Source organism: Astatotilapia calliptera, chromosome 23, assembly GCF_900246225.1.
Source record: "Astatotilapia calliptera chromosome 23, fAstCal1.2, whole genome shotgun sequence".
Classification (NCBI taxonomy): Eukaryota; Metazoa; Chordata; class Actinopteri; order Cichliformes; family Cichlidae; genus Astatotilapia; species Astatotilapia calliptera.
In genome coordinates, this window is record NC_039323.1 from 43,877,891 (window position 1) to 43,894,694 (window position 16,804).

General features: G+C 40.0%; 1 protein-coding gene across 5 annotated transcripts; it reads right to left on the reverse strand.

The window, feature by feature from the left end:
- Positions 1-1,765: 1,765 nt before the first annotated feature.
- Positions 1,766-16,076, reverse strand: LOC113016407 (folate transporter 1-like). Of its 5 annotated transcripts, none has more exons than XM_026159226.1 (7): positions 15,940-16,076; positions 13,491-13,625; positions 13,038-13,414; positions 8,460-9,240; positions 5,351-5,543; positions 4,588-4,729; positions 1,766-2,900 (listed from the first exon to the last, which is right to left on the reverse strand). In XM_026159226.1, the coding sequence occupies exons 3-7, from the start codon at positions 13,320-13,322 to the stop codon at positions 2,709-2,711; spliced, it is 1,593 nt and encodes a 530-aa protein (XP_026015011.1). In that variant the 5' UTR covers positions 13,323-13,414; positions 13,491-13,625; positions 15,940-16,076; the 3' UTR covers positions 1,766-2,708. The 5 variants fall into 5 exon arrangements, with proteins under 5 accessions (XP_026015011.1, XP_026015009.1, XP_026015008.1 ...); XM_026159224.1 differs by adding an exon at positions 14,873-14,994 and having other exon boundaries at positions 13,038-13,625; XM_026159223.1 differs by lacking the exon at positions 15,940-16,076 and adding exons at positions 14,873-14,994; positions 15,458-15,929 and having other exon boundaries at positions 13,038-13,625.
- Between the last annotated feature and the right edge of the window lie 728 nt (positions 16,077-16,804).

The following is a 16,804-nucleotide window of genomic DNA, read 5'->3' on the forward strand; positions in this document are numbered from 1 at the left end:
ACCTTTTTCTGTTTTGATTATGTAATGTAAAGGTATTTAAGGTAGACGCACGTAATCGGCGTCAGGTGTGTCATTGAGAAGGCAAACAGTTTGTGACCGTTGCGCTGTTATGCTAAGTCGATACGGAATAAAGACCAAAAAGGACAAGATACATACTGCTGGAGTTATTGGACTGTGAACTTAATTCATGCATACCAGTGACATCGCGTCACCCCCGTTAACGACCACCTCAGTGGCTTCAAGCGTAGGCTTAGCCTCTACAATGACAATGAATTTAGTATAAAGGTAACACAAAAAATGTGAATCTGGGCCTGTTTACTCATATTACAGTAACAATCCACTGTGTTATAATCACTTGAAAAAGGGGGATTCAGTGTGTACTTTTCAACATTATTTATTTCAGAATTTATTTTGTACTTTTAGAGAAGCAGAAACCAGGTGATGTGCAGATTCTCAGGCTAAACATTCATCACACGGGAGGATCATCACACCAGCTGTACAAACAGTCCAGTTAATAAGTGGCCTCCTGCTAAGAAATGTACAAAAAATAAATAAGAATCAAAGAGCTCTGTGTGATCACGCTGTGAGCAGCAACTGCAGCTGAGCAAACATCTGTATATCTGGTCATTTAACACAGTGTAACTAGAAGCAACTAAAACTGAACACTCGACTGTATTCATATCTGCAAATTTGGTTACAAGAATATCGGCTATTTAAATGCCTAAAATCAACAAAATATCAACTCATATCAGTACAGAGATTTTTTTGAGTTACATCTACATTTTATATTTTTGCTGCAGACGTACACAGGAGGATAGTGTCACAGAGATAATGCCCCGTTTGAGTGGCTCGGTCTCAACCGAATCTTAGCTCCAAAAAGTTATAAATTAGAGTCAGACTGATATATTGGCTATTGTATTTAATGATATCGGTATCAGCATTTACAATGTCAGATGAATGAACGTTTTTAAAGTAGAAAGAGGAGAAATGCCTTTCAATCATAGTCAGTGTTGACGTTGTAAAGTTTGTCCAGCAGAGGAAATGCTGCATCTTGCTTGTTGGCAACAGCTTTGAAAGCCCAAACTTACCCCCAGCTGATCCGAGCAAGCGATTGTTGTGACAATAAAACAAGAGGTTTTAAAAAACACTAAAGACACTAAAGCTCTATCACATGGTGTCTAATTGTAAATGTGGTTTACTGCCCTCAAAAAAAGACAGAGGCAGCATGTTTTTATCCACTCAGTAATTTATCTGTGAATAAAAAACAAACATCTCATTTCCTTGTTACAGCACTCAGACATGTTCATAGTCATTTTTCAGCAATGATGTCAATCACAAAATTCTGCCTTCAAACACTAAAACGACACAATGGCAGTGCAGATACTCCTGATTTTACAACACAAGTGAAAATGCACTTAACACTGAACTGAAGCTAGAGAACAAATCTATACAGTAAATGTATCATCCCACTGAATACTCAATGCAGTAAACACAAACTACCATTGCATCTGCTGTAAGAAATAACTCAATCTTCTGTTTAAGTGATCAAGCAAAGTCATTTTAAAACCTACTTAACATTTCCGCTGCACTTCCTGTTGCCTCTAGTGTTCTCCGGAGCAGGGGCTCTGAAATTCTCTGGGGTCAGTGGCCATTTAGAGGGGAGAGCCTTTCAAAGGAATCCCCTCATTAAGTTTCCTATTAATGTTTAAATCTTCTGATATGTAACACGCTCTTCTATTGAGCCAAAGTTACTAAGTGTGGAAGTAAAAAAGCTTGACATGTTGCTTTTCCAAAGAATCACAGACCCAGCTTTGAGAGCCACTGCTCTACAGCACTGACCCAGCATGTTTAAATGTTAAACACAAGCAAAGAAAGAAAAACAGCCATTCATTGACCAAAAATAAATAAAATCAGGTTTTACAAATTTTACTTGGTTTGTTGTTTACTGAACTTATCGACAAACTCACGAGCAGCTCCAGTTGACTGAGGTACTGAAATTGAGAACAGGTTTTAATTTTCTGTAAAGATGTGTATAAATGTTAATTAGTCCTAAAAAAAGAAAAAAGAAATGATTGTATCAAATGAAGATTATTGCAATCGTCTGTGGTGCTGCTCCTGCAATACAAACAGACACCAGACGACATTGCATTGAGCAGAGTACACTGCACAAAATCTGCAGTGTGCTGCTTGAAATGATCGGCAGTGAAGATCTTACCGATCCCATAACACTGATGTCAGACTGTGATAATCATCATCAATAACTAAGGTGCATTCATACTCACATGTTCTTTAAAAATGCCACTAACACAGTAATTGTAACAAAGTACAATAGGAGTGTTTTGTTAAAAACAAGTGTGGTCGTGTCTCGTGAGCCTTGACTATAGAAAAGAATCACTCCAGCATGTCACAAGGTTGTTTCGTGTTTTCTAAGAAATCTTGGTTGTGATATTAAAGGTCCCAGGCTGCTTTAGCAATGTCTAAAAACACCAAAGCAAATTACTCTAGAAAATCTCTCCTCAGACACAAGCTGCTGCACTCTTGGAGTCGCTGCACATGAGGCACTTCTGATTAAGGCTCAGAGGCATCACTGAACCCACCTGAGTGTATGAAGGGGCTAAAACACTGATCTCAGTGACTCTCACGAGCTTATTAGTAAAACTGGTCTAACAATGTTATGGAACTACACGTTTCTCCTCTTGTGTTTAGGGTTAGGCACTTTTGCCATTAGACAAAGTTTCTAGCTCCTTGTTTGTCACCACAGGGCTGAGCTCCGTGGGCGTGGGCTGGTCCCTGGTTACTCCTCCTCTCCGCTCGTTTCGGTAGTGACGGCAGATGACCACAGCAGCGCAGGCAAAGTAGACGACAGTAAGAAGAGTGAAGTAAAAGAAGTACACCAGAAACTGTAAGAGAGATGTGCAATGGATGAGGCTTTTTATCCTGCACCTCATGAGATCCCAGCCCAAACAAAATTTTAATCCAATTTCCACTAAACTGGCAAAAAAACAACAACACTATTCTCATTTGAATACGATAATGAAGTAAAGAACTTTGATTTTGCATGTGTGCAATATTAAGTTATATATACATTTATATAAGTTAAATATATTGTTTAGTATTAAGCTTTGCTTGTTCCATACTGTTTGAGTCCATAAGAAAAGATTCCTTGTTATATTTGGAGGAAGATTTTTTCAATGAATATTAACGTTAGCCCGCGACTTTGATCCAGTTTTGAATTTTGGCCCACTGTGTATTTGAGTTTGACAGCCCTGATGCACAACATAAAACTACACCAATAGACCACATTAGGGATACAGTTGTGGTAAGAAGTTTACAAAAACTCATCATGAGCATGAATGTCATGATAATTTTGAGCTTTTCATTGAACCTTTTCCAGGGTGGAGTGATTGTGCAGCATACATCTTCAGAAAACAAGTTTGAATTTATGTTAGACTTTCTCTAACCCACAGAGGGTCGAAATTATACATACGGACTCAGATATAGACATACCCTCACTTGAATATTTTAATAAAGTGTTGAAGTTTCTACAATGTCTTAATTTCACATGGCCAATGCCTAGCAACTTCTCATTAATGATCATGATTTACTATAACTGGGAGTTTATCTATGCAGCATAAGCAGCATTTGTTTGACAATGAACTCAGTAAACAACTTGGTAGAATTGTCAAGTTACACAATTTGGGGAGGTCTCTTGGAGTCATTTCTAAACAACTGCAGATTCCAACTGCATGTAACCACGAATTATTCTAATTTTTCACCACTTTGCAAAGGTCTTTGACCACAATGGCAAGAGGTATGTTTGGAGGAGTAAAGGCGAGGCTTCAAAACCTAAGAGCAGTGTATGAGCTGTCAAGCATGGTAGTGGTAGCATTATGCTCTGGGGCTGTTTTGCTGTCGGTGGCACTGGAACATTGCACAAATTGGATGGAATAATGAAGGACTACTTCCAAACTCTTCAACTTCACCTCAGATCAACAGCTAGGTGGTTGAAACTTGGTCAGTGTTGGGTGTTCTACCAGAACAATGATCCCAAACACATTAAAACTGGTTTTGGAATGGATAAAGCAGCCTAACATTAAGCTCCTGGAATGACGATCCCAAAGCCCCGATCTCAACCTTACTGAAAAGAAATCTGTGGACTATACTTAAAAGCTGCGCCCATTCCAGGAAACCAACTAGTTTAACAGAACTATATCAAGTCTGCCAAGAAGAGCGATCAGCTTACTGAAAGCTACCTGTGGTCAAGGTGCAACTTACTAAGAGACATTTAAAATTTAATCTAATATTATTGGGGGTGTATGTATATTTCTGAAATCTGTACGTACACTTTTCATCCTTTGTGGATTAGAGAAAATTTTAAATAAATTCCAACGTGTGCACCCAATTCTTGTTTTTTTTAAGTCATTAAGTTAAAAAAAATATTAATAGACTAAAATTATCAGGACTTTACATCCATTCACCATTAGCACGAAACGTCTGACAACTATAACTCCAGTTATACTACTGCATGTGGACTCTCAAATCCAAGAAACACTGGTGTGAAACATCCCTGCTGTTTGACTGTTTTACCTGAGAGTGCACGTCCAAGGCCAGGCCCCTCTTATCAGTAAAGATCAGGCTGATAATGGTCTTCAGCACTGTCCCAAAGAAGGTGTTGATACCAAACACAAGAGCGCAGAGCTCCTTGGTGAGTGACGATGCAATCTGGAAACTGGCAAGACAATAACATCCAGCATGAGCAACTGTCTTGTATAAATGTGTGATACGCTGTATGTTCTTACTCGCTGTAGATGTATTTAGGTTATTTGAAATTACATGAAGTTAAAACAATAAAATACTAGTGTAGACAGACACAACGTACTGAGGCTTATCAGATCGAACGCTGTGTTATCTCATTAACGTTTTCATTACGAGTTTAGCTGAGGGCTACATTTATTTTCTTCATTATTATGCTGTTATCACTTGGTATAAATCATCTGAAAACAACAAAAAATGTACACCAGAGGACCTATTCTGTACGATCAACAGCACAAAACATGTCAGCTTATGTCATTATAATAGATCGTTATCCTTCATTCTGCTTGAGCAAAGACTGAAAAAAAGAAGAAGAAAAAAGTAGTTTCAGAGTGAAGTTTCTCGTGGCAGTTGATATTGGCAGCTGTGGCAGCTTCTGATCCTTTTTCCCCCAAATATTTCCAGCCTAAATCTTCCAATAATAAGCACCACAGTTTTGGCCACATTCCTATAGCACTTAACTTTAATCCAGCATAGTTACAACTAAGATCATCGTAAGCAGATGCATCTTAAATAATACACTGTTTTTGGCACTTACGTGGCAATAGGCACCAGAAACTGGTAGAAGCTTCGGAAGAGTACATAACAAACATAGCAGACCCAGATGTCGTCTGTGGTTCTCATAAGAAGCAGCAGACCGGCCTGCACCGCTGTGATGATACCAATGACCAGCTCTGACCAGATGTTCCACCGAATTTTGACAAAGCCTGCTGTAAAGGACGCTATAGCACCTACAGAAAAATAAACAGGTTATAGTCTTTAAACTGATTAAGTTAAAGCACAGAGCAAGTAATCTGTAGAGAGGGACTGAGTAAGCAGTCGGCTAAGCACTACTGTCACCAATAAGATGAAAGTTATTCATATTGGACATAAGTTAGTCTGTTCTTGTCATAAAAATATCAGCAGCAGCACAGAAGTCTCCTAATCACTGTTCAATTATCAGACTTTTGTCATCAAACCTCATTACTTACACATGACATCCAGATTATCGAAGCTGCTACCTTTAATCTTTACAACTGTTTAAAGTGCAATTATTGCCGTCTAAAGCTGACGCCATCCCCTTACAGAGTAGGGCTGGCCAATCAATTATTAAGCTTCTCCCAAACAGCTGAGCGCACCCTTTACTGCAGTTGCTCTTCTGTTTATGTTAACACACACGTCAGTTTCAGGACTACACTTTTAGAAAACCATTTTGAGCCTATACCTTTTTTACAAACATTATTTAAAAGATCATTTCAAAAAGCTAATCATCAGAATCATAGGTAGAAATCCAACAGTTCATTTCATCTGATTTTGCCCAAAAAAAAAGATTCAAAAGAAAGCAGACTTGAATCTGTGTTTCCCTGTAATAATAATAATAATACTCAATACTGTCAAGTATTTTCAACCAACAATATGACCCAATCAAAAGCACTGATAGATGATATCCTAAGTCAAATGCTCATTGTCACCCTTCTAATTTCCAAGAACTACAGATCCTCTAATGGTCTTAAAACTTGAGGTTTGTCCCCACAGACTCCCATATTTAAAAGCCCAACTTTAGAGCATGCTTTCAAGTGGTTACAGCTCAATTCAACTGTATTTATTATATTAGCACCAAATCCCAACAACAGTCACCTCAGGGCACTTTATATCAGCGATCCCCAACCTTTTTCGCGCCACGGACCGGTTCATGCCCGACAATATTTTCACGGACCGGCCTTTAAGGTGTTGCGGATGAAAAACTCCCTTTTAACAGGAGAAAAACCTTCCAACAGAACATGGCTCTGGGGGAGGACTGATGCATCACCCCAGAAATGTAATTCTAGGACAGGGCAATACGGCCAAGAATATTTATCACGATCTATATTTTAAAATTTGGGATAACGATATAACTGATGATCTAACTGATGATCTAACTGATGCGAGACAAAATACTCCACAACATTATTAGTGCAAAAAACCCATCAATTTATTTTCACTTAAACAAGCAGCTGTTTTTTTATGTGCATTAACCTCCTCGGACCTGGCGTCCACATATGTGGACATCACATTTTTGGTTGTCTTATATAGTCCAAAAAATACGGTAGTAAGGACGGCCCGCTTGCATATTCTACAAAAAAAAGTGCTTTGGTGTCTATCTGACGGACAAAAACGAAACCAGTTGCACATCATTGAAGTAGCACGTTTTTAAAAAACAATTCTGGTTCATCGGTTTCATTCAATGATCCGCTTTTGCCCTTCTCGTTCTCTGTCGCCGCCATGCTTTTTCTGCCATGTGCGTATGAAAACAAAGGCATTGCGCATGCACGTTTTACCCATATTCTATTGCGATATTTCATGACGTGAACGGTATAATGTGCCCCAGCCCTAGTAATGACTGGGGGGGCTACATGATGCTGCTTGACTTCAGCAGCATCATGTAATGTTCATATGTTGATTAACGGTTTTCTTTCGTTTTTGATCTAGTGCAGAATATTTTCATAAAATCCCAGGCCAGGAAAATCACCTTCATGTTTTTCTGTTTTATCCTCAATTACTTTGACACAAAGGCCTCTGCTGTGATGCTCACACCTTTGATAAAGTCTCGCAAGTGTCAGCTTGCTTTTTACAGATATAAAAATATGGAAATGTACTGATACGTGATCAGAATTAGAATATTTCTGACTGAGGCAAAATTTCCACGATTCAAATCGAATCGTGGATCAAATCGATTCGGGACCTTGTGAATCAGAATCGAATTGATTCTAGAAATCAGTGACGATACCCAGCCCTAGTAACGGCACAGTCACATTGATTGGCCCATTCAGTACCATTGTTTCCTTTTGAGTATTCCCTGATGCTACTGCTGCCTCCATTTGGGATCGACTCAAAGACAGAAACTTCACCAACTACAGCAACCCAAGAACCCCACACATCAGTATGCTGGTAACAACACTGGCCACTTGCACAGAGAACATAACAGACTCAATACACAAGTGTAATTAAGTTTGAGGATGTGACCATCTTTCTAACAAAGCTAGTGAGCTACTCCCCAGCTAGACCCTGTGATTACAAAAAAACACTAGATGTGGTGAGCAAAAACACCAGCCTGGGTGTCATTACATTGGCTATGTCAATCTTTTATATCTAGCCTGGACCCAAACCATCCTTTTTCAGCTATCTGAAAGTGAATTTGCTTTGAATAAAAGCCTAAAACTCCAAAAGCTACTTTTGTATATGTGTGGACAAGTCCTTACTTTAGTCTTAAATAACAACACATATCATCATTCTTCAGCTCTTCCTGACCCTCTCAAATTGGTTCCTGGAAAAAAAACACCCAATTATCTCCTATCACACTTTTGCTTCAATCCGAGTCTCTCATGAAGATGGGGGTCTATCAGAGTCATTAGCATAGATTTTTCTTCCTAAAAAATAAAAGTCCTGCAGATTGTGTCCTACATTAAGTAGTTGTTTGATGCTATCACTGCAAAGCTAAATACATCCTGCCAGCCTTTAAATTAGACAATGGCTGAGATTTAGTTTATACTTTGCACAAGTTGTTACATTTTTTGTATCTAAATGTAGCAAGCTGCTGCATGTGGACACCGAGCTGGATACAAAACAAATTAAATTTCAATAACACTATTTGTGTAAAGCTATTTTTAAAATGTCTGGAAATGTCTCACTGAGCAATGTAGAAGCTGCTTCCACTCCCCCATTGTAAACGTTCTTGTTCTCAGTGGCAGGGTAGACTTTGTTCCACAGGATGTGGACGTAGAAGAGCACCAGGTAATACCCTGTGGAGTTGAACACCCACCACAGGGACCAGAGCCTCAGGTTTGGCCTCTTCAGCACATTTCTAACCTCCAGAAGCATCTGCATAAACACAGAATCCTTCCAGGTTGACGCAGGACATGGAGGGGCAGCAAAGGATGGCCCTCCATCTTTTGGGTTCATTTTGTCCAGTTCAGATTTGGTGGCTACTTCTACCAGTTCCTTTTCCTCCTGATTCGTCCGGTTGAAAAACAAGGAGCGTTTAGGCCAGGGCAGGCACAGTGAGAGCAGCAAACCAAAGCTGACAAACCCCAGAGAGATACTGTTGAGGGTGTAGAAGGTGATGTTTCCCAAGGACATGCACAGCTGGCCCAGGATAGAGCTGGTGAAAACCCCCAAGAGGACTGAGGAGCGCGAGTAGCCTGCCACACGCTGGTAGAGGACCGGGTTGACCAGGGAGAAGATGTAGGAGGAGTAGGCGACACGGCAGGCCATGGTGATGCCGTAGAAGAACTCCATGAACTGCATCTGAAGCAGCGTACCGCCAAGCAGCAGGATGATCCAGATGATCACCTGACTGACGCCCTGAATAATCAGGACCGGCTTATAACGCAGAAGATCCGTTAGCAGGAAGGCTGGTACCAGCACAGCCATGTAGGAATACGTCAGCACTGGAGTGATCTCATTGGTCACCTGGAAATAAATCAATCAAATAAGGTGTGGGGGGAAAAAAACAAACAAAATCAAGCTTGAGTCTCACACGAACCTTTCTGACAGTGCACTTTCTACCCTAAATAGTGCCAACTTATTTTCTTCAAATATACAGTTTATTTACTTTTAAAAGAAGGTTAAAGAAAGTTCAACGAAGCTGTAAATAAAAACCAACATTGCTGGCATTCTTCTTCACATCTGTAAGGATACAACTAACATACAATTAAAATATGACAAAGATCATGAATGCAAATGCAAATATTGCTTGTTTTGGCCAACCAATAACTCAAAATCCCCCGACCATCCTCATCAAGCAAATGTTCTGCATTTTTGCCGGAGTAGTTGCTGAAGAGCTTCGATGCAAAACACAATTCTGCATCACTTTAGTATTTTGCAAATACCAGCCTACTATCTTAACTATGCACACTGTTGGTCACAGTAACAGTCGTAACAGTGTACAAGATAAAGGGGAGGGTTTTTTTACTGATGAATAACAGCTGTGGCTTCAGTGGGGTGAAAAAGAGAAATTTCACATGACTTTGTGCAGTCATGTGAAAAAAATAAAGAAACCTTTTGTGTTTCTTCATCCATCGAGCAGTGGCTTACCAAAGTTGTACTAAAACATTTTTAACAGATTTCTGCACACCAAAATCGGTTCGAGGTCAGTAAGCACAACCAGGATTCATACATAAGGCACACTCTCAATTTTTGGGAAAATTAAAGGATTTTAAGTGCGCCTTATAGTGTGGAAAACACGTTATACAGAAGAAAAGAATATATCGAGATATATATCGTTACCGCACGTGCTTCAAATTATATCGCGATATGGATTTTAGGCCATATCGCCCAGCCCTAGATTCACCCCAATCACCTTCTGTTTAACTGACTTCTATCACAGCTGACTTCATGACAGTGGAACTGGTTAAAGCATCGACATCTGTCTGGCACTGATGTTTGTTTCACAAATGCCAGCTTCACTGGGACTGATGACAGATAAACTGCTTGTTCCCTGGAATCCCAAAAACAGGAAAATCGATGGACTAAAGCTCTTAAATAACCTCACAGGTAAACAGATATTTCTACATGGAGTTCAGCTCTGCTGTAAACCTGCTATTCTGGTCTTTGGAAGTGTTTTTCCACAAGCTGTCGACACATTGGCAGCTCACCTCGTGCTTATGGCCAGGCCAATAGGAAAACAAGAATAGTGATCACTTTCCAGTGATCCCACTCTACAAACAAGTCTAACTCCACATATGCAGTTACACTGACCCACTCTGAAGGAATGTGAACTTTGACCACAGTAAGATGGATCAGTAAACTCCCCACAGGGAACTCATTAATTCTATTGTGCAATACATGCTTAACTGCAGAGCTTGTTAGAGTCTCAGAGGTTAACTTTTTGGACTGCTCGTGACTTTCAACTCTGCAAAACTCCTGTAAGCAGGACTGTAACTGGAAGGTCTTGTCTCTCGTAATGTTGATGAGGAGTAGGGCAGGGCAATATGGCCAAAAATATTTATCACAATATACATTAGAAAATTTGCAATAACGATATAACTGACGATATAACTGACGATATAATTGACGTGAGGCAAAATATTGTACAACTCCACAACTTTATTAGTGCAAAAAAAAAAAAAAAAAAAAAAACCATTAATGTATTTTCACTTAAACAAGCAGCTGTTTTTTTATGTGCATTAAAGTTATATACAAATTTAACAGTGCAAATGCAAATTCCTGTCTGACAGTTTAACCAAAAGGCATTTCCAGTGGAAACTGGCCGACATATCCTCAGCATAACCATGTATAACATCCACAAAACTTAAAAAGAGGTTATCCACACACAACACGGTAACATTATGTTGAAGCACAGCACGTATTATTGCACGAGGCTCCTGACTACGATAGCCGTAATGCTCCGACAATCCATCAAGCCAAGCGGCTTCTTAGCTTAGCAAAGTCGTACTGAACCATTTTTTGACAGATTTTCGAGCGCCGTGTACATAAAATCGGTTCGGTAATAACGACGGCCCGCTAGCATGCTCTACCAAATAATGTGCTTTGTTGTGTATCTGACGGACGAAAGCTAAACCAGTTCCACACCACTGAAGTTGCAGCATTTTTACAAACCAATTCTGGTTCATCTGGTTCATCCAACGATCCACTTTCGCCCTTCTCATTCTCTGCTGCCGCCGTGCTTTTTCCGCTATGCGCGTATGAAAACAAAGGCACTGCGCGCGCATTTTACCCATATTTTATCACAATATTTCATTTTCTTATCATTGCCTAACATTATACCGGTATTACCGTGAACAATAGGATATGGCCCAGCTAGAGCTGGGCGATAGAACGATAACGATATGTATCGCGATATAACTTTTTCTCGATAGAAAAATTAAACTATCGCGATAGACCTCACCGCTCTTGTCCTCTTAAAAAAAAAGCAAAAAAAAAAAGAACAGCCAATCCAAATTAAGTAGCGCAGAGCCGAACCAATCACAGCTGCAGCGTCACGTCACGTGACTTGTTACGTACAGCACAAGTGCCAAGCCGCACATGTGTGTTTGTTTGGGAAGCAGCCAGCGGGTAATGGAGGAAATGAGTGTGCCGACTAGAAAAATCAACCGAGCGTGACCGAAGGGAAAACAGATGATGGTTCCAACGCCGGAGAGATTGTCGAACGGAAGAGCCATAGAAGTTCCGTAGTGTGAAGGTATTTCGGCTATTTCAAGTCTGACAAAAAACAGAGTAGCGTGCACTGTAAATTGTGCCGAACGCAAGTCTGGAAATACAATAAACTGGTGCATGCGTCACACTGTGCGCCACGTTATTGTTTCGGTGAAATGAATTTCTACAATACTGTTAATTCTACTCTCTGCAGTGTTTAAATGCTTACATATACACACAGTTACTGTCCCTCCACACATACGACTCGGTTCTGCTTCTATGCCCCAGCTTTGTTTACTTTTTCCCACCGAGGCTTCTAGACTTCTGATTGGCCAACATTTCTGCACGGTTAGGAATCTAGCGCCACCTGCTGCTTTGGCATGTTCATAGCAGCGTTTTCCTTCATTTCTGCCTTTATGTGTGGACGGGATTATTTTTTAAAACGAAAATGGAAAATCTCCGTTTTCAAAAATACGTGTGGACGTAGCCTCAGTCTCTGACTGGAAGCGCTAATTCGTCATTCGGCTTTTGTCAGACTAAAGTAACTGTTAAAACTGTTTGAAAAGCTCAGCTATACAACAAGGAGAGATTGAGAATTTCCTTTTAGTTCTCAGTTTATTTGATATTGACAAAAGTTAGTCAGTTTTGTCTGTTCTTCTGTAAAACAAACTAAGATTTATTTTTAGAATTAATATTTTGTTTCTAAGTGGAATTGACAATTTAGTCTGTTTCATTTGTTCTATTTTGAAACTTAAACGCTTTAGCGGCTGCCTTTTGTGTAGTTTGTAATATTTGCCTTTATTTATCTGAAAAAGTCTCATGTTCCTTAAGTACATCTACCCTGTTGAACTTATTATGGGAAATAAATATTTAAATAAAAACAAGCTGCTGATTATTTCACATTTTACTTGTGAGCAACGGCACATTTAAATCTTACAAATATAGTTATTTGGCTTATATCGTGATAGATATCGTTATCGCCTGAAATGAAAAAAACATATCGTGATATGAAAAAATCTTATATCGCCCAGCTCTAGGCCCAGCCCTAATGGGAAGGTTACCAGTCAACACAAACTTTCATCAAATTGCGCAGAGAAATGTGCATCACTCACCTGCTCTCTGGTGAAGTTCTTCTCAGGGCTCAGCAGATATGGCGTGATGAAGGGCTCCCCGGGTTTTATGGATGACATAAACCCGTAGAAACACAAGAAAATCACAGACCACTTCCACTTTCTGGGATCTCTGGCTTCATCCTCTCCAGAGGGAGACTCTGCGGCAGTGGCGGCCATCGCTACATCCCCGTCTTCCTGCCGCTCGGCGTCTTCAGATGCTTTCTGATCCATCTCTTTCTCCCCATCTGATCTGTCCCCACTTCCTGCTGTGTCCTCTGCTACCATTGCACAGGCGTGTAACTTTTTCTTCCCCCCCTCACGCTATCAAATCAGCATGCGAGGATTCTTTTCGATAAGAAAAGCTGCCGACTTTCCACCTGGAATTTATGAAGAAAACAAACTCAAGTCCTCTGCCTCTCTGTGTCAGAGAGGGCTGAACTGGAGAGAACGAACCATCCGACGAGCTGGTTAAAAAGCTACATGCTGCTGCTGGCGAGTAAGAGAAAATGTTGACCTTTGCTCCATTCCTCTCTCTGACATTGTCAGACAGAAAGCTTTCCAGCCGCTCAGTCCAATGTCATTGTTCACCTGAAAAACAAAATCAATCATGTGAGCTGCGCAGTCTGTTCTGACACAGCAGGTCTTAGCTTTAACTCTTACTATTAATCTGTGTGACAAACAAGATTTTCATGCAAAGCGCTGCCACCCCTGATTTGACAGTTTTCTTCACGTGTTGCAGTAAACCAAATGTTTCTATGCGTTTCCATGAATATTGGAAGATATTGAAAAACACTTCCTAGAACTGCAATCCACCTGACCTGTGTGTCTCCATACTTATCAATAACTCTTATCAATGCTGGTCTGCTGCGCCTTCCAAAACAGTGACGGCAGTGCAACGTTTGCACGCCTGAGGGGCATGAAAGCCTTTTTTTAAAAAACAAGAAAGAAAACAAGCAGTTGTTCCACGATGTTTAAATCCAAGTTATAATTAATTTTTGTATTTTCTACTTAAGTTTTTCATTCATGTGCTTTGCGATAACCATACGCTGTGTTTACGAGGCATCTTACCACAAAAACAATCTACTATAGTTCTTAGTCTGTGTCAGTGTCACATCTGAGTAGGCAAGCAGAAACTATAGCTTCTATCAGGTACAATCAGTAGGCAAAACTGTAAAATTAATGAAAATACAGGTGAAAGTCCAAAATGTACACCCTTTTTTATATTTTCCAAAGACATCCAGCTGGCCAGACTGGAGTCTTTGCTGTCCGATTTTGGGCCCCAAGCCTTATCTTTTACACACCTGGTTTATATGGTTATGTCGTACCTAACCCATGGCCTCAACACACTACTAATAATCCAGCCACAGATACCACTAAGGGTAATTTAAGATGCTCCCTTATATTCCAAGGTGTTGCCGCAGTGCTTGTTCTAACTGGCGTAGATATTACCCTGCATGCCCCTACACGGCTGTATCTGCACTGTTATATGTAGCTGTGCACTACTAGAAGTAGTATCCAGGCTCAGCTAGCTATCTGGCAGAAACTGCCTCCTTGTTGTATTAAGACAAAAGCAATATGTTTTAATTTGTGGGTGAAAAGGACAACAACAGTGCAGTGGCCTCGTTTGACTGCAGCCTAGTATTAAAAGCTTTATATATAAAAGCTCTATATAAGCAATCACATCAGGATAAAAAAAATAACCACAACTGGTGAAGCTTTTTATAATTAATGCACTAAATATCTTCCACTTATTCAGTGGAGGGCTGTAGATAGACAGACAGATGAGAAAAGCATGCTGTTTCTAGTTGATAAGTGTGTCTGGTGCTGCTGCAAACCCTGTTGCTCTTTCGAAGAATCGCCAGGTGAGGCTCACTGAGAAGGAGAAGCTCCTGAACTCGAGTAACTCCGAGGGAAACCGTGGATCTTGCTGGTTGTAACCTGGTGCTACTGTTGCTACCTACTCCATATAAATGAGCGGCAGAAACATTCAGATACATGGCAGGTTACGCGGAGGTTAAACGGAGCATGCGCAGAGACGTGGAAAACCGTATTCACTTATGTAACGTTTTCCCATATGTGTTGTTGTAACTTGAAGCAGCTCCTTCACCGAAGTGAAAAAAAATGAGTTTTTAAGAAAATAATCTGAGTTTTTTTTTCTTCAATTAGACTGTTAGCCTAATCTTGTTTACTGATTTACTAAAAAACTCGCAAATATTGTGCATTTATATAGAATAGAATAGAAAACTTTATTTGTCAATTTCTTCAAATGTACTTGCCATACAAAAGAATTGAAATTACGTTTCACACTGTCCCATGCGTAGACATTGACAACAATAAAGTGCAGATGCACAACAAAAACAGCCCTAACATATGCTAATGTTGCTAAACTTTGGGCAAAATTTACCAAACAATTTTCTTACCTCTTATTTATTTATTTTAGCGTGATACATCAGCACAACTCCAGGATTGATCTGGCTTTCTCCTGACTGAACTTCAGCCTCATTTCCAAATTTTAGGGAACAACAAGTTACACAACTACTTCACAGGGAAGCAAAGTGTGTTAGCATGTCAGTGTTTCACATTAGCTCGACTTATTCCTACGTTAGCTGCCAAACCTGGCTGTATTTAGGAGATTTGTTTGTGCTGCTGGAACAACGACCGAGACGTGCCGACTTCAGTTTGTAGCTCAATCACCCCGAACTGAGGCTGCTAGCCAACTGGCTAATAGCACATGGGCATAAAAACAGTGCCGTCGTGACGCCTTCACTGCCACTAATAAATGACAGTGTTTGAAGCTATTAGCTGACCTATCTGGTGTCACACCATCAGACAGACTTTGCATTAATGAAGCGGAGTTTACATATCTCTAATCCTGGTAAATACGAAGAGGAACAAGGCATACCTTGTGCGTTCCTTTTGAGATGCAGCGCCTTCTTTCTTTCGCTCTGACTTCTGGGAAAACTAGTTTTAGCCTTGATCTCTACCATGTCGCTTACTAAAGCCAATAGAGTTGGATTTTTGATACAACAGTAACCCGTAAATTGTAGATTGTGTACTATACATGCACAAGAGTCTCTTCTAATTCTGATTTTTATTTATATCTCATATTCGCCAGGAAGGGTATCCCGTGTGAAGCTGCGGTAACCCTTGAGACAAGAGAGCAGAACTTCCTTTGCCTTCATCGCCATCTGCTGTGAAGTTGTTGCTTCTGCCGATCAGTGATCAACAACCACTGATCAAGGCCCACTGATCAGTGGTACAGTGGGGCATTATTATGTCCCAGTTACGCCTGTACCAGTCATGGACCAGGCATGTTTACATAAGTAGTCACCCCCGAATTCCAAATACAGTAAAACGTCTCTTGGGAAACAAAAAAATACTATACACTACAGGGAGTGCAGAATTATTAGGCAAGTTGTATTTTTGAGGAATAATTTTATTATTGAACAACAACCATGTTCTCAATGAACCCAAAAAACTCATTAATATCAAAGCTGAATGTTTTTGGTAGTTTTTAGTTTTAGCTATTTTAGGGGGATATCTGTGTGTGCAGGTGACTATTACTGTGCATTATTATTAGGCAACTTAACAAAAAACAAATATATACCCATTTCAATCATTTATTTTTACCAGTGAAACCAATATAACATCTCCACATTCACAAATATACATTTCTGACATTCAAAAACAAAACAAAAACAAATCAGCGACCAATATAGCCACCTTTCTTTGCAAGGACACTCAAAAGCCTGCCATCCATGGATTCT

Coding starts and splice junctions, on each gene's coding strand:
- LOC113016407 (XM_026159226.1), bottom strand. CDS start 13,322: ATGGTAGCAGAGGACACAGCAGGAAGTGGGGACAGATCAGATGGGGAG. Junction 9,241..13,037: donor AGAACTTCACCAGAGAGCAG/GTGAGTGATGCA, acceptor ATTTATTTCCAG/GTGACCAATGAGATCACTCC. Junction 2,901..4,587: donor CCTTGGACGTGCACTCTCAG/GTAAAACAGTCA, acceptor TCTCTCTTACAG/TTTCTGGTGTACTTCTTTTA.